The 18,003-nt window shown below is 38.8% G+C and overlaps 1 protein-coding gene across 1 annotated transcript in view; it reads left to right on the top strand.

Moving 5' to 3' along the window:
* The window catches only part of RYR2 (ryanodine receptor 2 (cardiac)), a 786,033-nt gene that overhangs the window by 301,161 nt on the left and 466,869 nt on the right, over window positions 1-18,003 (top strand). The window contains exons 21-22 of the mRNA XM_006872010.1: window positions 10,278-10,470; window positions 11,809-12,025. Coding sequence (XP_006872072.1) covers window positions 10,278-10,470; window positions 11,809-12,025 — 410 coding nt within the window. The remainder of the gene's footprint in view (window positions 1-10,277; window positions 10,471-11,808; window positions 12,026-18,003) is intronic.

The following is an 18,003-nucleotide window of genomic DNA, read 5'->3' as shown; positions in this document are numbered from 1 at the left end:
CCCATTTGGGTATCCAATGCCCAAGCTGCCCATCTCTGTCTACTCTGTGAGCCATGTGATTTTTAATTCATGTTATTTGTGTCTTCTCCCTCTTTTCTTTTGTTAGGTTTGCCAATGGTTTGTTGATTTTGGTAATCCTTTCATTCTTTCTTTCTGGTTGTTTTGTCCCTTTTCAAAATTGGTGTATTAAAATCTCCCACTATTATTGTAGATTTGTCCATTTCTGTCTTCAAATCTGTTCGAGTTTACTTTATATATTTTGGAGCTCTTTCATTGGGAGAGTAGATATTTATTATGGTTGTGTCATCTTATTCAATTGACCCTTTAATCCTGACATAATGTCTGTCTTTATCTCTTATGCTGGTTTTTGCCTTGAAGTTTATTTTATCAGAGATAATTACTCTTGCTCGTTTTTTGTTGCAATTAGCTTGGTATGGTTGTTTTTTCCATCCAGTGACTTTTAGTCTGTTTTTTTCCTATGTGTAAAGTGTGTATCTTGCAGACAACATATTGAAGGCTCTTGTTTTCTTATCCATTCTGTCACTCTCCATCTCTTAACTGGGGCATTTAATCCATTGACATTCAGTGTAATTATCAATAGGTATGATTAATTGTTGTCATTATTATTTGTTGGTTTTTGTGGCACTCCTGTTTTCTTTGTTCTTCCTGCCCATGTATGTTTAGTTCCTATTTTTTATGTTTTTTCTTGATAGTTTCTTCATAGTGTTAATGTTTCCAGGTTCTTCATGGATTTTCAGTTTCTTGGTATGTTATGAAGTATTAATTTTCTTTGAGGTTTCCCTATATTCTATTAACTTTTTCCTCCATTTAAAACAATCCATTTTATCCTGCAGTCTACCTGCAGTCTTCAACCTGGATCTCTGTTCCTATGTTTTTACCTTCTTTCACATTATAATTATTTTGATCCTCTGAATTAATTCTTATAGTTTTGTTCTGTTCTGGACTCTTCATTTGTTGATTGAGTTCTGGGTGGTGTTTCCATGTATGCCAATCGCTGTTTGTGGTCTGTTCTTGTTGGTTCTTAGTCCACAGAACTCCCTTTAGGGTATTATGCAGTGCAGGGTTGGCTTTGGAAAAATCCCTTAGCTTCTGTTTATCCGGAAATGTTTTTGTTACACCTTTGTATTTGATTGAAAGCTTTGCTGGGTAGATGATTCTTGGTTGGCAGTTTTTTTCTTTCAGGCTTTTATATATGTCTCCCCATTGCTTTCTTGCCTGCATGGTTTCTGCTGAGATATTGGAGTTTAGTCTGATTTGCTTACCTTTGTAAATAACTCTTCTCTTTTCCCTAGCTGCTTTCAGGAATCTTTCTCAAATTTGATTTTATGAGCTTGATTATGATATGTCTTTGTGATTTTCTTTGGATCTATCCTGCCTGTGGTTCGTTGAGCTTCTCCAATGCTTATCTTTTTGTTTTTCAGGTTGTTAGGGAAAGTTTCTTCCAGCAGGTCTTCAGCTACATCCTCGGTGGTCTTCTGTGATTCTTCCTGTTCTGGACTGTCAGTACTTCTTAAGTTATTCCTTTTCATGTTGTCCCATATAAATTTAGACTTCCTTCAGATTCTTTTAAATCCCTTTTTCTTCTTGTTCTTTTCTCTTAGCAGTACTGAGACTTTTGTCTTCCAGCTCACTGGTTCTGGTTTCCACCTTTCTGTTCCACTCCTTAGCCCTTTCAGTATATTGTCCATTTCTGATATTTTATTATTAATCATTTGGACTTCTTTTTGCAGGTTTTAAATTGTATCCAATGTTGTGTCTATCTTACTTGATTGTTCCTGTAGCATTTTCCTGACTTCTTCCTTATTCTTCTCCATCTCTCTGTAGAGTGTTTGGATGCATCTCAATATCATTCTCCTGAAATCCTTCTCAGGCATTTCCAAAGCCTGCCCTCCTTCAAGTGGGAAGTTTAGGTCTACCTCCAGCTCATTTGTCTCTGTTACTCTATCTATTTTCTGGACATGTGCTGATATGGTCAGTTGTTTCTTGGCCATCGTCAATAATTGTATTATTATGCTCTCTGATTGCCTCCAGGTAGACGTGATCAGGAGATGGGCTTGCCTTTTCACTTTTCTTATTACTCAACTTAGAATAACTGTAACAGGTATTGGCTCTCTATCTGGTGTATAACCCTGGTATTGGCTCTTGCCTAGATGGTGGGGTTATAGAGGATGTGATTGTAGCTTGGCTATGTGACTGCAATTACTGTCTCTTATTGGATAGTATTGGGAGAGAAAGAGCCTCCTCTAAAGGTAAAAGGGGGACCAAAAAGTACGGCAACAAACTAAAGTAAAAAAACAAAAACAAAAACAAAAAAAACCCCAACAGATTAGATACTATAGTCTATAATTGCAGAAAAGAAAAAGAAGAATCTGTAGCAAAATATGAGTATGACTTTAACATCCCTCTCTCGGCTTCTTGCCTTTTAGGCTGTCTGAGAAATTTCAAGATGTTACTGTTAATCCTTGTGACATAACTCAGGATTTAATTTTCAGCCTGTTTCCTTTTTACTGTGTCTCTCTGCCATTCCACAAACCCTGTTCAGGCCTTTTTCCTAGTGATAAATAGATCAGGGCCGGTTGTAGCCATTTTAAGCAGTGTCCCTTCTTATTGATCTTTGCTGAGAAGATCTATTTGCATGCGTAGTAAAACCTTCTGGGGATAGTCCACTTCCTCAGGCACACCTTTTAGTCACCAGTGAGAGACCAATGAACAGAGAGGGAAAACAATAATGTCCACACCTTTATCTCCAAGGATGGGTCAGACCTCTGTGATGAGAGTGCTACTCTGATCCTTCATCCACTCCATCATGCCCAAGATGACCACTCTGGGCTCTGCTGTCTGCCACAGACCAGAAAACACACTGCCTTTTTTGTGTGTGCTAGCTACAGATTCCGTGGGCTGTAAGCCTTCACACTTTCTAAATATTTCTTTATATGTAGTTCAGAGTTCTGGAAACTTTCCTTGAACCTGTTTCATCCGGTATTCTGTGCTGTTGCTATCGTAAGTCTGCATTACACTTCTCCCTAACCTGCCATTAAGCCCCACCTCCCTGTATGGTATTCTTGATGTCATCCCATAACTCTTCTGGTCTTCAGTCATTAGTGTCTAAAGCATCAAATGATGCAGTAGATGCTCTTGAGATGATCTTTACATTTAGGTGTGATACGTTCAAGTTCATATTTAGGTTTTCGTGGACTTGTTTTCATTTTCTTCAGCTTCAACCTGAACTTGAATATGAGCAATTGATGACCAGTTTCACAGTCTGCCCCTGTCCTTGTTTTGGTTGATGGTACGGAGACTTTCTACCATCTTTTCCTACAGATGTACTCAATTATATTTCTTTGTATTCCATCTGGTGAGGTCTTCTATGTGTCCGGTCATCATTTATGTTGTTTAAGAAAGTTATTTGCACTGAATAAGTCATTAGTCTTGTAAAATTATATCATGTAAGATCTCCAGTGAACTCTGTTTTGAGAAGGCAGCTCTTCCCAATCACAGCTTGAGTGAGTTCCAACCTGAGGGATTCATCTTCTGGCCTTATATCTCATGACATTTGGGTGTTCTTCATCATGTTTTCATTTTCTGGCACTATTCCTGACAGTGTTGCACTGCTATTCATAAGGGTTTCAGTAACTAAATGTTCAGAACTACTCTGCCACTCCTCCTTCCTAGTCTGTCTTATTTTGGAAGCTCAGCTAAAACCTATCCACAATGGGTGACCCTGCTGGTATTTACTGTACTGGTAACACAGCTTCCAGCATCACAGCCACAACAAGCCACTATAGTAGGACAAACTGACAAAATTACTGGTGGTTATATAGGCTTTTGTTGTTGTTGTGTTATTAAGTACATAGTTCCAATGCATAGTGACTCTGTATAGGATTTCCAAGGAAATGCTGATGGGCTTGAACTGCGAACCTTGTGGTTATAGTCCATTGCTTATCCTATAGTACCACTTAGTAACCTATAATACATTAAAAAATATATTGAATATATCTAAGTGCTTATGGTGATGAATTTATAAACAAAAGAGTTTAGTATCCTATACAGTTTCCCTGTGAGTCAGAACTGACTTTCTGGCATTTACCAGCACAACAAGTATAGTTGTATTTAACAGCAATACTTACTGAATTTTTCCAATTCTGTGTGAATAGCTCAGGTGTCTAGAAGAGAATGTTGGGGTATATGTTTGGAAGTCGGTGTAATAGCATCACTTTCTTGTACCACAAATACACAGTGGTAACCAGAGTGTGTCTATCCATTTCCATAGTGTATTTCTCTACTGGCCAGCCAAAAGTAAAGAACATTAGTTTCAGAAAATATATCAAAGATAAAAATAGGATAATACCTATTTTATAATATATTTTAACTGTAATTCTTTAGTTATTGTTATCCTGATATTGCTCTTTGGATATCTTCAGCTTTTAGGATAGCCCAACATGAAATAAGTACTCTACTGAATGAAATATGTTAGCTTCTTTTCTCTTTTCACAAAGTATTAAGGAGAAAACATTAATCTGATAAGACAGTGAAGAATTGGTTCCACTTATCATAGCCATGGGTCCTGGTGTGGTGCTATAGGATAAGCACCGGACTTCTAACCTCAAGATTGGTGTTTCAAATGCATCACCCTCTCCTTGGGAACCCTACATAGGGTTGCTGTGAGTCAGAACCAACTTACTGACCCTTGGCAACAACATCATAGTCATATGTTGTTGACTTTAGTTTTATTATTTTCTTCATATGTTGTTGTTGTGGTTAAATGCTGTAAAGTCAGTTCCGACTCCCAGTGTCCCTGTGTAATGTTTTTGTGGAGTGGCTGATGGATTTGAACTGCTACAGTGTGGTTAGCCTACCTTACTTATCCTACAGTACCATGTCAGGACTCACTCTCTCTCTCTCTCCCTCTCTTTCTATCTATCTGTCTATCTATCTATCTATCTATCTATCTATCTATCTATCTATCTATCTATGTGTGTGTGTGTGTATGTGTGTATATGTATGCGTATGTATATATAAAATTGTTATTGTGTGACATCTCTGCTCTTCAACACTTTAGTAAGTCTTGTGCAGCAGATTTAAATATATCCCACTTGAATTTAGATGCCATTTCAAGAGCAGACTTGCTGCATTAGACAACAATGACTGAAGACCAAAGAGTTATCAAATGACATCAAGAACATACAAGAAGAAAGCAAAACGTCATTAAAAAGAAGGAAAGAAAGAAAAGACCAAAATGAATGTCGGAAGAGACTCTGACATTTGCTTTCGAGTGTTAGAGAAGTTAAAGTGAATAGAAGAAATGAAAAAGTAAAATAACTGAATAGAAAATTTTGAAGGGCAGCTCAGAAAGAAAAGGTAAAGTATTACAATGAAGTACACAAAGCATCGACTGCAAACATTGAAGAATTCTGTGGGTAAAATATTGAATTAATGCAGAACACATTGAAAGATGATGAAAGGAATACATAGAGCCACCGTACCAAAAAGAAGTGGTTGGTGTTCATCCATTTCAAGAAGCAGCATATGGTCAAGAACTATAGTACTGAAGGAAGAAATACAATCACACTGATGGCAATGGTGAAAAACAAGGTTCCAGGAATGGACAAAATACAAACTGAAATCTTTCAATGAATAAAGCACTATAGGTGCTCACTTGTCTATGCTAAGAAACTTGGGAGACATTTACTTGGCCAACCAATTGGAAGAGATACATTCCAAAGAAACGTGACCCAATGGAATGCAGAAATCATTCAACTGTATCATTAATGCCAAATGCAAGTAAAATTTTGCTGAATGTGATTCATAAATGGTTGTAACATTATATTGGCATGTAACTGCCACAAATTCAACCCGGATGTAAACATCAGATAGAACTTGGCAGAAAGCAAAGAATACCCCCCCCAAAAAAAGTTTAATTGTGCTCTATTGATTTCCTGGTATGGCTCTGTGGGTTAATGTGCCAGACTGCAAAGCCCTTTGAACTGCAAGGTCGGCAGTTCAAGCTCACCAGTTGCACCTTGGGAACCCTATACAGGGTCGCTATGGGTCGGAATCTACTCGACAGCACTTAACAACCATAACAACAATTGACTATGCAAAGATATTCTACTGTGTGAATCATTATAGACTATGAACTACATTGTGAAGAATGAATATTCCAGAACACTTAATTGTGCTCATGAGGAACATGTATCAGGTGTTAGAACACAACAATGGGTTACTGAGTGGTTTAAAGTCAAAAAATGTGTGTGCATCAGCATTGTGTTCTTTCATCATAATTATTCAATCTGTATACTTAGCAGATAATTCAAGAAATGGGATTATATAAAAAAAGACTATGGCCTCAAGGTTGAAGGAAGCATCCTTAACCACCTGTGATATGCAGATGATACAACCTTGCTTGCTTGCAGGAGGTGAAGAGGGCTCAAAATACTTACTGACACATTGCATCTCAATGTAAAGAAAACAAAAGTCCTCACAAATGTACCAGTAAGCATCATGATGAGTGGAGAAAAGACTGAAGTTGTCAAAGACTTCGTTTTGCTTGGATCCACAATCAGCATTATGGAAACAGCAGTCAAGAAATTAAATGATGTATTGCATTTGGTGTCTCTTTCGCAAAAGATATCTTTAAAGTATTAAAAAGAAAACATACCAATTTGAGAAGTAAGGTGCACCAAGAACCAAGCTATGGTCTTTTCAGCAACCTCATATGTATGTAGTAGTTGTTCAATCAGTAGGGAAGACCAAAGAAGAATCGATGCATTTTAATTAAGACATTGGAGAAAACTGTTAGAAGTACCATGGATTAAAAGAAGAGCAAGTAAATCTGTGTTGGAAGAATTCCAGCCTTAATGCACCTTAGAAGCCAGGATGACAAATGTCGTCAAGTTGGTTCCAACTTACAGCGACTCTGCATAGGGTTTCCAAGGAGCAGTTCACACCGACCTTGCAGCCCCGTGTATTAGCCTGCAGTGATACAACAGGATTATATATATATATATTTGTTGTTGTTGTTATGTGCCATCGAGTCGTTTCCGACCCATAGCGACCCTGTATAGGATTTCCAAGGGTGTAAATCTTTACGGGAGTAGAAAGCCTCATCTTTCTCCCGCGGTGCAGCTGGTAGTTTCGAACCGCTGACCTTAAGGTTCGCAGCCCGATTCATAACCACCACGCTACCAGAGCTCCTTATATATATATATATATATAAATATGTGGGAGTGGGGTGACACACTGGACTGTGAACCACAAGGTTGCAAGTTTGAGCCTACCAGCCACTCCTTGAGAGAAAGATGAGACTGGAGCCTTGGCAACCTTGCACATAGTCACTATGAGTCACAACCAACTTGATGGCACTTAAGGAGAAGTAAAAAAAAAACAAAACATTGCTACAAGACCGGGCTTATTGTTCTGTTAGAGACTTGTGGAAAGCCTGAGACTATGGCCCTTAGTCACCTATCAGGCCTAGAACTGAACTCCTCCATGTGGCTCAAGTTTGAATCAGCTTCATATTGTTAGGTGCCATTGAGTGGGCTCTGATTTACAGGGACACAATGTACAACAGAAGGTGCTCTGGTAGTGTAGGGGTTACGAGTCGGACTGCTAACCTCAGGGTCAGTGGTTCGAAACTACCAGCTGTTACGCAGGAGAAAGATGAGGCTTTCTGCTCCCATAAAGATTTACAGCCTCAGAAACCCTGTTCAGGGTCACTATGAGTCGGAACCGACCCCACAGCACATAACAGCAGCAGCAATGTACAGCAGAATGAGCTATTGCCTGATCTGGTACCACCTCTACACTTGCAATTTCTTTTTGAAGTTTTTATTGTGAATCGAGTGATAGTTTACATGGGAGAACACTGATTTTCGACACTTGTTTTTGAACCCATTGTTGCAGTCACTGCCAATCCATCTGATTGAGGATCAAACAACAGACGCCAATCCATCTGATTGTTGTTATTAAGTGCTGTCAAGTTTGTTCTCACATATTATAGACCCTTTAATGGTTATGAATCAGGCTGTGAACTGCAAGGTCAGCAGTTCAAAACTACCAGCTGTTCCACGGGAGAAAGATGAGGCTTTCTGCTCTCATAAAGATTTACAACCTCGGAAACCCTGTACAGGGTTGCTATGAGTTGGAACCGACTCCTCGGCACATCACAACAGAGACAACATAGGGTTTCTGAAGAGTGACTGGTGTGTTTGAATTGCCAATCTTATGGTTACCAGTCCAGTGCTTATCCTACGTAACTTTCCTGAGACTCCGGATAATATTATAAGATGAACAAAATCACTAGAGAGTTCCTTAGAATAATCAAGTGTTTGAGACCAAAATGTCAGCCTTTGCTTAAGGACAAACTTCAGAAGGCAGGGAGGGTTAGGGAAGAAAGAGGAATGAATCTGGAAATACAGTGACTATGTTGGAGAAGTGATTTTACAGTGTTGGATTTGCAGTCAGTGACATGAAACAAAATGTGTATGAAAATGGATTTGCTTTGTAAAGTGCCATTCAATTCACAACAAAAAGATTAAGGGGGGAAAAAAAAGTATGTAGACATAGATGGAAGATATGCCTAGAAACAACTGCCTCACATTTTGATGTCTTTGTTTCATAAAGGTTTCTCTGAATTTACAGCAAAGAAAAGCAATGTCTTGCCACTATGGTTCCAGTTCCTACATGCACAATGTGATGGTTGATGTTTTGTGTCAGCTTGACTGAGATTCAGCGTAATTTGGATCTTCTGCAAGAAGCCACTCTCCTATCCCTTTTCATTTTGATTGTTGAATTAGAATTAATAGTATTAAATAATTGCAATCTCAGAGAGAGAGCACATGTCTTTATCATTTAACATTTTGTAACTGAAGGGTAGAAATGTTCCTTGGAATAAGGATTTGGCACAGTGGCAAAAGTTTGAGCTATGTCTTCATTTATTCTTTCTAGTGTATAAAACCTTGTGCAGTGTTGGTATGTTCCTTATGTGAGTGCAGAACTGAATTTTGAACACCCACATCAACAGGTGCTTATAAAGGCTAAAAATGTGCTTTTAGAAGATTTAAATGTAGAAAATAAAAATAAAGGCATATTATAGAATAGTTCTGGAACAGATTGGTGTAGTTTTCTTAACTCAGGACTTTAATTCAGACTACTGATAGCTTCCTTTTTGGATAATGCAGAGGATAGAAAACTATTTCTCATTTGAATTTGATATGAATTTCTATAAATGCAATCTAAAAATGCAACTAAATGGATTAACCATTGGGAGTACCTTAGGTAGTTCACTAATAATCATACTTAGTTATCTACTTGTTTTAGGCATTGTAAAACAATTTACCATGGGAACTTTCAAATAGTCACTCAATTAGCTTAATAGTTAAAAAGCTTACTAAATCTTCTTTGTCATGAAATAATTCAATGAAAATTAAAACAAATCAATTGACAAGTAATTGCCTCTCACAAAATAACATATGAATGAATGATCACATTTTCCTGATTCCATTATCCTTATATAGTTTTAATTTTAGTTTATAGCAGAAAGAGGATTTAGTACTTTTTTTAAAAGGCTAACATTATGAAGTACCTGCTCTATTAGCAACTTTGAAGACAGTTTTACCTGTAAACCACTAGGTTAGTCTTCATAGCAGCTATACAAGGTGATGGTATTTGTTTCCTATTTATTAGAAATCAAGTTTCTGAGAAATTAAATAATTTGTTGATGGTCATGCAATTACTAGGTGATAAGATATCTGGTATAGCACTATAGGATAAACACTGGACCGAGAGGTCAGTTTGAACCACAAGGTCGATGGTTCAAACTCCACAGTCACACCTTGGAAACCCTATATGAGTCAGAAACTATAGGCGTCAGGAACCTTATGTGAATTAGAACTGATGTGACAGCATTTAACCATGACAATAAAAGATATCTGTGTCTTTCCCTGAAGATTTTCTGATGACATTATGTAATATATTTCCTGTTCTAAGGTTATTTTTGCATTAAATCCCATTCCCTTTGCATGCACAATTTTTTGGGGTATCAAAATATCCAATTCACAACAAAAATAGTGGCAAGAGTCTCAAAAACAACATTTTTTTAACCCAAAGGGTTTGCTCTATATCAGTTTGCATTCAAGTTTATTCAATTGTGAGGTTGTGATTTCATGTTTAAGACCTACTCAGATCTTTCACTTTGACTTTGAAGATGACACTCTTGGATAAAAATATATTCCCTCCTTAATATTTCCTCCCAATAGGTTGTATTGCCCGGACTGTAAGCTCACCAAACCAACACCTGTTGAGAACAGATGATGTCATTAGTTGCTGTTTAGATCTAAGTGCCCCAAGCATCTCCTTCCGAATTAATGGCCAGCCTGTTCAAGGGATGTTTGAGAATTTCAACATTGATGGCCTCTTCTTCCCAGTTGTTAGTTTCTCTGCAGGAATAAAGTGAGTATTTCTATTTTGGGCTCATTTTCTTTGTCACAGCTCGCAGCCCCTGCTCTCCCAGAAGACTGCACTGGAGGCAACTCTTTCTCTAACCTTTGTTTCTCGCTTCTGGGCATCTGTTTGTCCCTTGAAAAAAGAGGTGACGTTCATCCAAGAAGGAACTCTTGGGAGGTGGAGTTGCTGATCCTCAGAGTCTGCCAGGTAGATGTGGGCAACCAGGCGACTCTTTGCAGACTGACATCCTGAAATATTTCAGCACATTGCTCTTTACTTAATGAGGGGAAATGAATAATATTATAAGGCACGCACTTACATTCTTATATCAGTTTTGAGTCCCTCGTTTCACTCCACGTCCTCTTATTCCTAAAGAACAGAAGTGTTGTTGATTGGGCCAGGATGGCTCCTTTCTAAATTACTCTTTGTTACACTTACATCTTCTGACTAACTGATAGAAGATGAAGATTTTCTTTCACTTGTTCATTTTGTGGTATGAACAAAGAGAAATGACAATTAAAATTATAGTTCATTAAAATTCATTCAAAGTAATAAACAACAGGTGGTCTGTTACAAGGAACTGCTCTTGTCCTTTACAAATAGATCCATGCACTAACTAACCTACCACAGAGGAGCGCTGGTGGCATAGTGGGTTACGAGTTGGACTACTAACCACAAGGTCAGTAGTTAGATTGAGGTTTTCTGTTTCCATAAAGATTTATAGGCTCAGAAACCCTGTACAGAATTGGGTCAGATTCGATGGCTCACAACTACTATCACCATACTTAGTCTGTACCCCTGGTATGACATTGTAAGATAAGCACTGGATTTCCAACTGTGAAGTCCATGAATCAAACCCACAAGCTACTTTTTGGAAGCCTTAAACAGGGTCGCTATGAGTCGGCACTGACTTGATGGTACTTACCAGCAATATACTTAGACCAGCCCATGTGATTTTACATGTCTTAACAGTTAGAGCAAATCTGCTCATTCCCTGTGAATTACTGGGCACTCTGGGACATTGAATGACCTGTTACTATGAACATATACTAAATTCCAATGGAAATATGATGCATGACTATTTTTCCAGTGGTTGATAAGTTTCTCTGATACATTAACCAGGATTAATCAAGTTTTCTCTTTTGACAATTAGGATACCCTCACTTTTGCCTTTTATGATTAGATGCTCTTAGATTGTAAGGCAATGCAATAATGATGCTAGGGGATGAAAATGTGACTTCTGGTAAAGTTAATTTTATACTAATAATTTATTTTCAATGTGTGGTTGATTAGGGACATTATGTACGGCAGAATATAACTAATCCTGACATGACTCTGTTTCAGAGTACGCTTTCTGCTTGGCGGGAGACATGGCGAATTTAAATTCCTTCCTCCACCTGGGTATGCACCTTGCTATGAAGCTGTTCTGCCAAAAGAAAAGCTGAAAGTGGAACACAGCAGAGAGTACAAGCAAGAAAGAACATACACACGGGACCTACTGGGCCCCACGGTTTCCTTGACCCAAGCAGCCTTCACGCCGGTTCCTGTGGATACCACCCAGGTACCTGGATGGATTCAAGAATGCCATGTGGTATTGTAGTCATTCTGATAGGCAGTGGCTCTACCCCATTTCAGACTACACCCACAGTAGCACACTTCACTGCAATACAGTTCACTGGCATAACTGAAACAAGTGGTACAAATGATGCTCTAGAAACAAGTGGTACAAACGATGCTCTCAACCCTGTCCTCACACACATTTCTACTCTTGTCTCCTTTTGTAAAGGGCGATCCCAGCCCACTTACATAAATTGACTTCATAATCCACTCATGGGTCACAATCTGAAGTTTTAAAAACACTGCACTGGTTACCTATAAGGTTTTATTAAAATACTTGATATTTACAAAATGTTATTTATATTAATATTATTATTCATATTGTTGTTGGTTTGTGAACCATCAAGTTGATTCTGATTTATGGCAACACTGAATAGGATTTCTGAAGAGCATCTGGTGGGTTTGAACCATAGACCTTGTGGTTAGCAGTCCAGTGCCACACAAGGACTCTATTTTACTTATTTCTAAATGGACAATATTAGCAACCAGTGGAAATAGGTGGGAAAATTATACAAGCAATTTTAAGTTCCAATACATTAACATAATTTAATATCTGGGAAAGAGTTCCATACTTTACATAATGCGTACTGGTGGTGGTGATGGTAGTCATGTGCTGTGGAGTCGGTTCCAAATCATAGCAACCCTGTATCAGATTTCCAAGGCTGAAAATCTTTAGGGGAACAGAAAGCCTCATCTTTCTCCCACAGAGAAGCTGGTAGTTTGGAACTGCTGATTGTGAGATTAGCAGTCTGACTTGTAACAGCTACCCTACCAGAGCTCCTTAATACTACATGTTGTTGTTGTTAAGTACCGTGGAGTCAATTACAACTCACAGTGACACTGCACAGGGTTTCTGAGGCTGTAAATCTTTACGGGAGCAGAAAGCCTCATCTTTCTATCGTGGAACGGCTGTTAATTTCAAACTGCTGACCTTGAGGCTAGCAGCCTGATATGTAACCACTACACTACCAGAGCTCCTTTAATACTACATACTGTTGTTGTTGTTGTTGTTGTTAGGTGTCATTGAGTCGGTACCGACCCATAGTGACCTTATGCCCAGCACAACGAAACTCTGCCCAATCCTGGACAAACCTCACTACTGTTGCCATGCTGGAGTCCATCGATGCTGCCACTTGGCCAATCCCATCTCACTGGGGGTCCTCCTCTTTTTCTCTGACCCTGCACCATAACAAACATGATATCATTCTCCAGCGACTGGTCCCTTCTGACAATATGTCCAAAGTATGAGAGCTGAAGTTTGGCCATCTTGGCCTCCAAGGAGCACTCTGGCTGCAACTCTTCCAAAACAGATCTATTGGTTCTTTTGGAAGCCCATAGCACTTAAAATATTCTCCTCTAACACCATAACACCATAACTCAAATGCATAAATTCTTCTACGATCTTCTTTATTCATCGTCCAGCTTTTGCATGCATATGAGGTTATTGAAAATACCATGGCTTGGGTCAGGCACACCTTAGTCCTCAAGCTGACATCGTTGCTCTTCAACACTTAAAAAGGTCTTGTGCAGCAGATTTGCCTAATGCAATACATCGTTTGATTTCTTGACTGCTGCTTCCTTGAGTGTTGATAGTTGATCAAAGAAGAATGAAGTCCTTGACAACGTCAGTCTTTTCTCCGTTGATATGAATGTTGTTTATTGGTCCAGTGGTGAGGATTTTTGTTTTCTTGACATTGAAATGCAATCCATACTGAAAGCTGTGGTCTTTGATCTTCATCAGTAAATACTTTTTTAAGTCCTCTTCACTTTCAGCAAGCAAGTTTGTATTATCTGCATATTGCTTTAATTTTTTCTTCAGTTCCCCAGCTTGAGAAATGCTGAGTGTTTTCTTCTTTTTGGTTTTCTGATTCCAGATCTTTTCACATTTTGTTGTAATAGTTGGCTTTATTTATCTTCTTGAGCTGATCTTTGAAGTTTTCTGTTCAGCTCTTGGACCTCCTCATTTCTTCCATTTGCTTTAGCATCTCTACGCTGGAGAGCAAGTTTAAGTGTCTCTTCTGACATCCATTTTGACCTTTTCCTTCTTTCTTGTCTTCTCAATGACTTTTTGCTTTCTTCATGTATGATGTAATGTATCAAATCTGTTCTTCAGATGATCTCTAAATTCAGGTCACTAATGTCTAAGATATTGATGTTTATGAGTTCCATTTCATTTTTGACAACTTCCAATTTCCCCAGATCCATACTTCATACATTCCATGTTCCAATTTTCAATGGATGTATGCAGCTGTTTCTCTTCATTTTTGAGTTGTGCCCCATCAGCAAATGAAGATTCTGTGGGCTTTTCTCCCACGAGCTTAACTCCATTCACATCATCCTGGTGAACTCTCCTTTGAGGAGGCAGCTCTTCCCCAGTCGCATTTTGAGTGCCTTCCAACCTGAGGGGCTCATTTTCTAGCGCTATAATCTGACAGTGTTTCTCTGCTATTCACAATGTCTTCCTAGTCTGTCTTCGTCTGGAAGCTTATCTGAAACCTGTCCACCATGGGTGACCCTGCTGGTCTTTAAAATACTGGTGGCATAGCTTTCAGAATCACAGCAACTCACAAGCCACCATAGTACGACAAACTGACAGACGAGTGGTGGAATACTACTACATACTAGAAGTACATATTTAACTGTTGTTGTTAGTGCTTTCATGTCAATTCAGACACATAGCGACTCTGAATACAACAAATAAAACACCGCCTGGCCTTGTGTACTCTTCACAGTCATTGCTGTGTTTCAGCCCAATGTTGCAGCACTATGCCCTTCCACGTCATGGTGGATCTTCCTCTTTTTTTGCTGACTTCCTTTGCTTCACCAAGTCTGGTGTCCTTTTCCAGGGACTGGTTCTTCCTGATAACATGTCCAAAGTTCGTGAGCGATGTTTCACCTTTCTCACTTATAAAGGAGCATTCTGGCTATACTTGCAACACAGATTTGTTCATTCAGTTAGTTGTTGATTTGGTTAATATTCTTCCAGCTCACTGGTTCTGCCGTCCAGCTCTTCTATTCTACTTCTTTGCCCTTTCAGTGTATTGTCTATTTCTTATAGTCTATTATTCATCATTTGTACCTCTTTCTGTCGGTTTTGAATTATTTCCAATCCTGTATCTATCTTAATTGATTGTTCCTGTAGTGGTCTCCTGACTTCTTCCTTCTTTTTCTCAACTTCACTCTAAAGTGTTTTGAAATGTTTTATAACAATTTCTTCTGAATTCCTTCTGAGGCATTTCCAAGGCTTGCCCTCCTTCCAGAATGTAGTCCAGATGTTCCTCTAGGCCATTTTTCTCAGATATTTTATCTTATTTCTGGACATGTGCTGATATGGTCATCTGCTTTGGCTTCTTGGACATGTGTGGCCTTAATAATTAATTGAGTGTGTGTTTTGGTATTTTTTATGCTTTCTGATTGCCTCCCGGTAGATGTGATCAGGATGTGGGCTTCCCTTTTCACTCTTCTTATTGCTTAATTCAGAGTAAGTTTTGCAGGTGTTGTCTGCCTCCCTGGTGTATTGCACTTAGTATTGGTTCTTGCCTAAATTGTGGGGTTTTATAGGGTGTGATTGTAGCTTGAGTATATGGCAGCAATTGCTGTCTCTTCTTGGGTAATATAGGGAGAGAAAGATTCTCCAAAAGGTAACAAAACAAAAACATCAAAAATACAACAACAACAAAAAAAACTAGATTGGATACTGTAGTCTATAATCGCAGAAAATGGAGAGGAGGGAGAAAAAAAAAAATCTGTAGCCTAATATGAGTATGATTTTAATATCCTCTTTCAGCTTCTTGCCTTCAAGACTGCCTGAGAAATATCAAGATGCCATTGTTGGTATTTATGCTGTTTTTCAGGATTTAATTTTGGCCTGTTTTGTTTTTAAACTCTCTGTCCCTCTCCACACTCCCTGGTCTGTCCTTTTCCCTGTTAGTAAACAATTCAGGGCCAGCTATGGCTGTTTTGAGCTGGCAGCCTATACCTTTAAATGCTGAGCATCTCTGTGCACATGCGTGGCAGAAGAACCCACCAGTGGTGGAGGTGGGGGGTGTCCACCCACTGAGGCACCCTTCTCTTGTCACCAGAATGGAGGTGTGCAAACATTGAGGAGCCAATGAATAGATACCAAAAAAACATCAGAACAAAGCAAAACCATCAACATATATTCTCCGCTTTTGCTCCTAGGTTCCCATGGTATTATTTTTCCGCTGATCTGCTTGCTCCCCTGTTCGGTCTTGCCCAATTGTCGACTCTGGGCTGCTGAGCCCTGCAGATTATAAAGTACCAGACTTTTTATTTCTGCTACAACTTCCACTAGCTATAATCCTTCAAACTTTTTAAACATTCCTAGATATGTGGTTCAGGGTCTTGGAGCTCTGCCCTGAACCCACTTTGCCTGGTATTCTGTGGGATTGCTATCGGGGAACTTCACTGCACCTCTACCCTATCCGCCAGCAAGCCCTGTCTCTTTCCATTTATTTTTTCCTCTCTCTGTATTTTTAATGACCTTTTGCTTTAGTCATGTTCAGTCATTAGTGTCCAATGTATCAAATACGTTCATGAGATGGTCTCTGAATTTACTTAAGTTATACTTTGGCTTTTGTATACTTTTAAAAATATTTTGTTTGCTTGTTTGATACTTTAGAGTACCTTTTACAGAGAGTGGGCATGAAGCTTTTAATTTCTTATTATTTTGAAGTGATTTAACTAATCTTTATCTTGAGTAAAAATTTGAATCCTGTGCTCTAGGTCAAAATGTCTATGATCAAATGCCTACTCTAGGACCTTGGGCAATTTATTACCCTGTCAGTGTAGATGCTAATAGTATGTTTGACATAGTAAATTAGTAGATGAACACAATACTTGGGTAAACAACACCAAAGAAATGCTAGACATTATTCTTTTTTATTTCTTCTTTTATTTCATACACATAAAGAGATCCTAAAGTTGGATAATGTATTAAAATTATTTTAATCTGAGTTGTGAAGACACTTTAGTTCAATTGGTTAGTTATTTCATGTTTATTAGTTTTAAAAGATCAAAGGCATTGTTTCTAAAGGGGCTCTGGTAGCGTAGTGGTTACGAATCGGGCTGCGAACCACAGGGTCAGCAGTTCAAAACTACCAGCTGCTCCATGGGAGAAAGATAAGGCTTTCTGCTCCCGTAAAGATTTACAGCCTTGGAAACCCTGTTCAGGGTCAGTATGGGTCGCAACTGACTCAGTGGCACTTAACAACAACATAGTTGAATTAAGGAGATCTGGTAGTGGTTATGAATCAGGCTGTGAACCGCAAGGTCAGCATTTCAAAACTACCAGCTGTTCCATGGAAGAAAGATGAGGCTTTCTGCTCCCGTAAAAACTTACAGCCTCGCAAACCCTGTACAGGGTCGCCATGAGTCGGAACCGACTCTATGGCACGTAACCACCACCACCATACTTGAATTAATATTCGGGCTTAGAAATTTCACCATAGCACCCAGGTGTTTATCACATCATGTTTCTTGAGTATTTGTTCTGGCTTTTTTATTTACTTATTTTTTTATTTTTTTATTAAATGTTTTATTGTGTATTATGTGATAGTTTACATGGGAGGACATTAGTTTTACATTCATTCTATCGTATATTGTCTCATTGCCATGGTTACAATCCCCTCCATGCAATCATTCCCCCGTACCTCCCAGGTCTTCAGCACACAGTCACTCTCCCTCTCTGGATCTAAAATCTCCAGCTGCTCCATCGCTCCTCGTCATCATCTCTGCCTCCATTTCAGGCACCACTGCTTCTCTGGGTAGGGTCCCGCCCTCTGCTCTTCTCCCTTGATGGTCCTAGGGATCTCCACTCCTAGACTGAAAAGTTAATCACTCCCCTCCTTGCTACCTTTACATTTCCAACCCTCACAATCAGTCCTGATAACAATTATTCAC

This window comes from Chrysochloris asiatica, unplaced genomic scaffold (genome assembly GCF_000296735.1).
Source record: "Chrysochloris asiatica unplaced genomic scaffold, ChrAsi1.0 scaffold00179, whole genome shotgun sequence".
NCBI classification, from domain to species: Eukaryota; Metazoa; Chordata; class Mammalia; order Afrosoricida; family Chrysochloridae; genus Chrysochloris; species Chrysochloris asiatica.
This window is presented reverse-complemented; position numbering and strand designations above follow the sequence as displayed.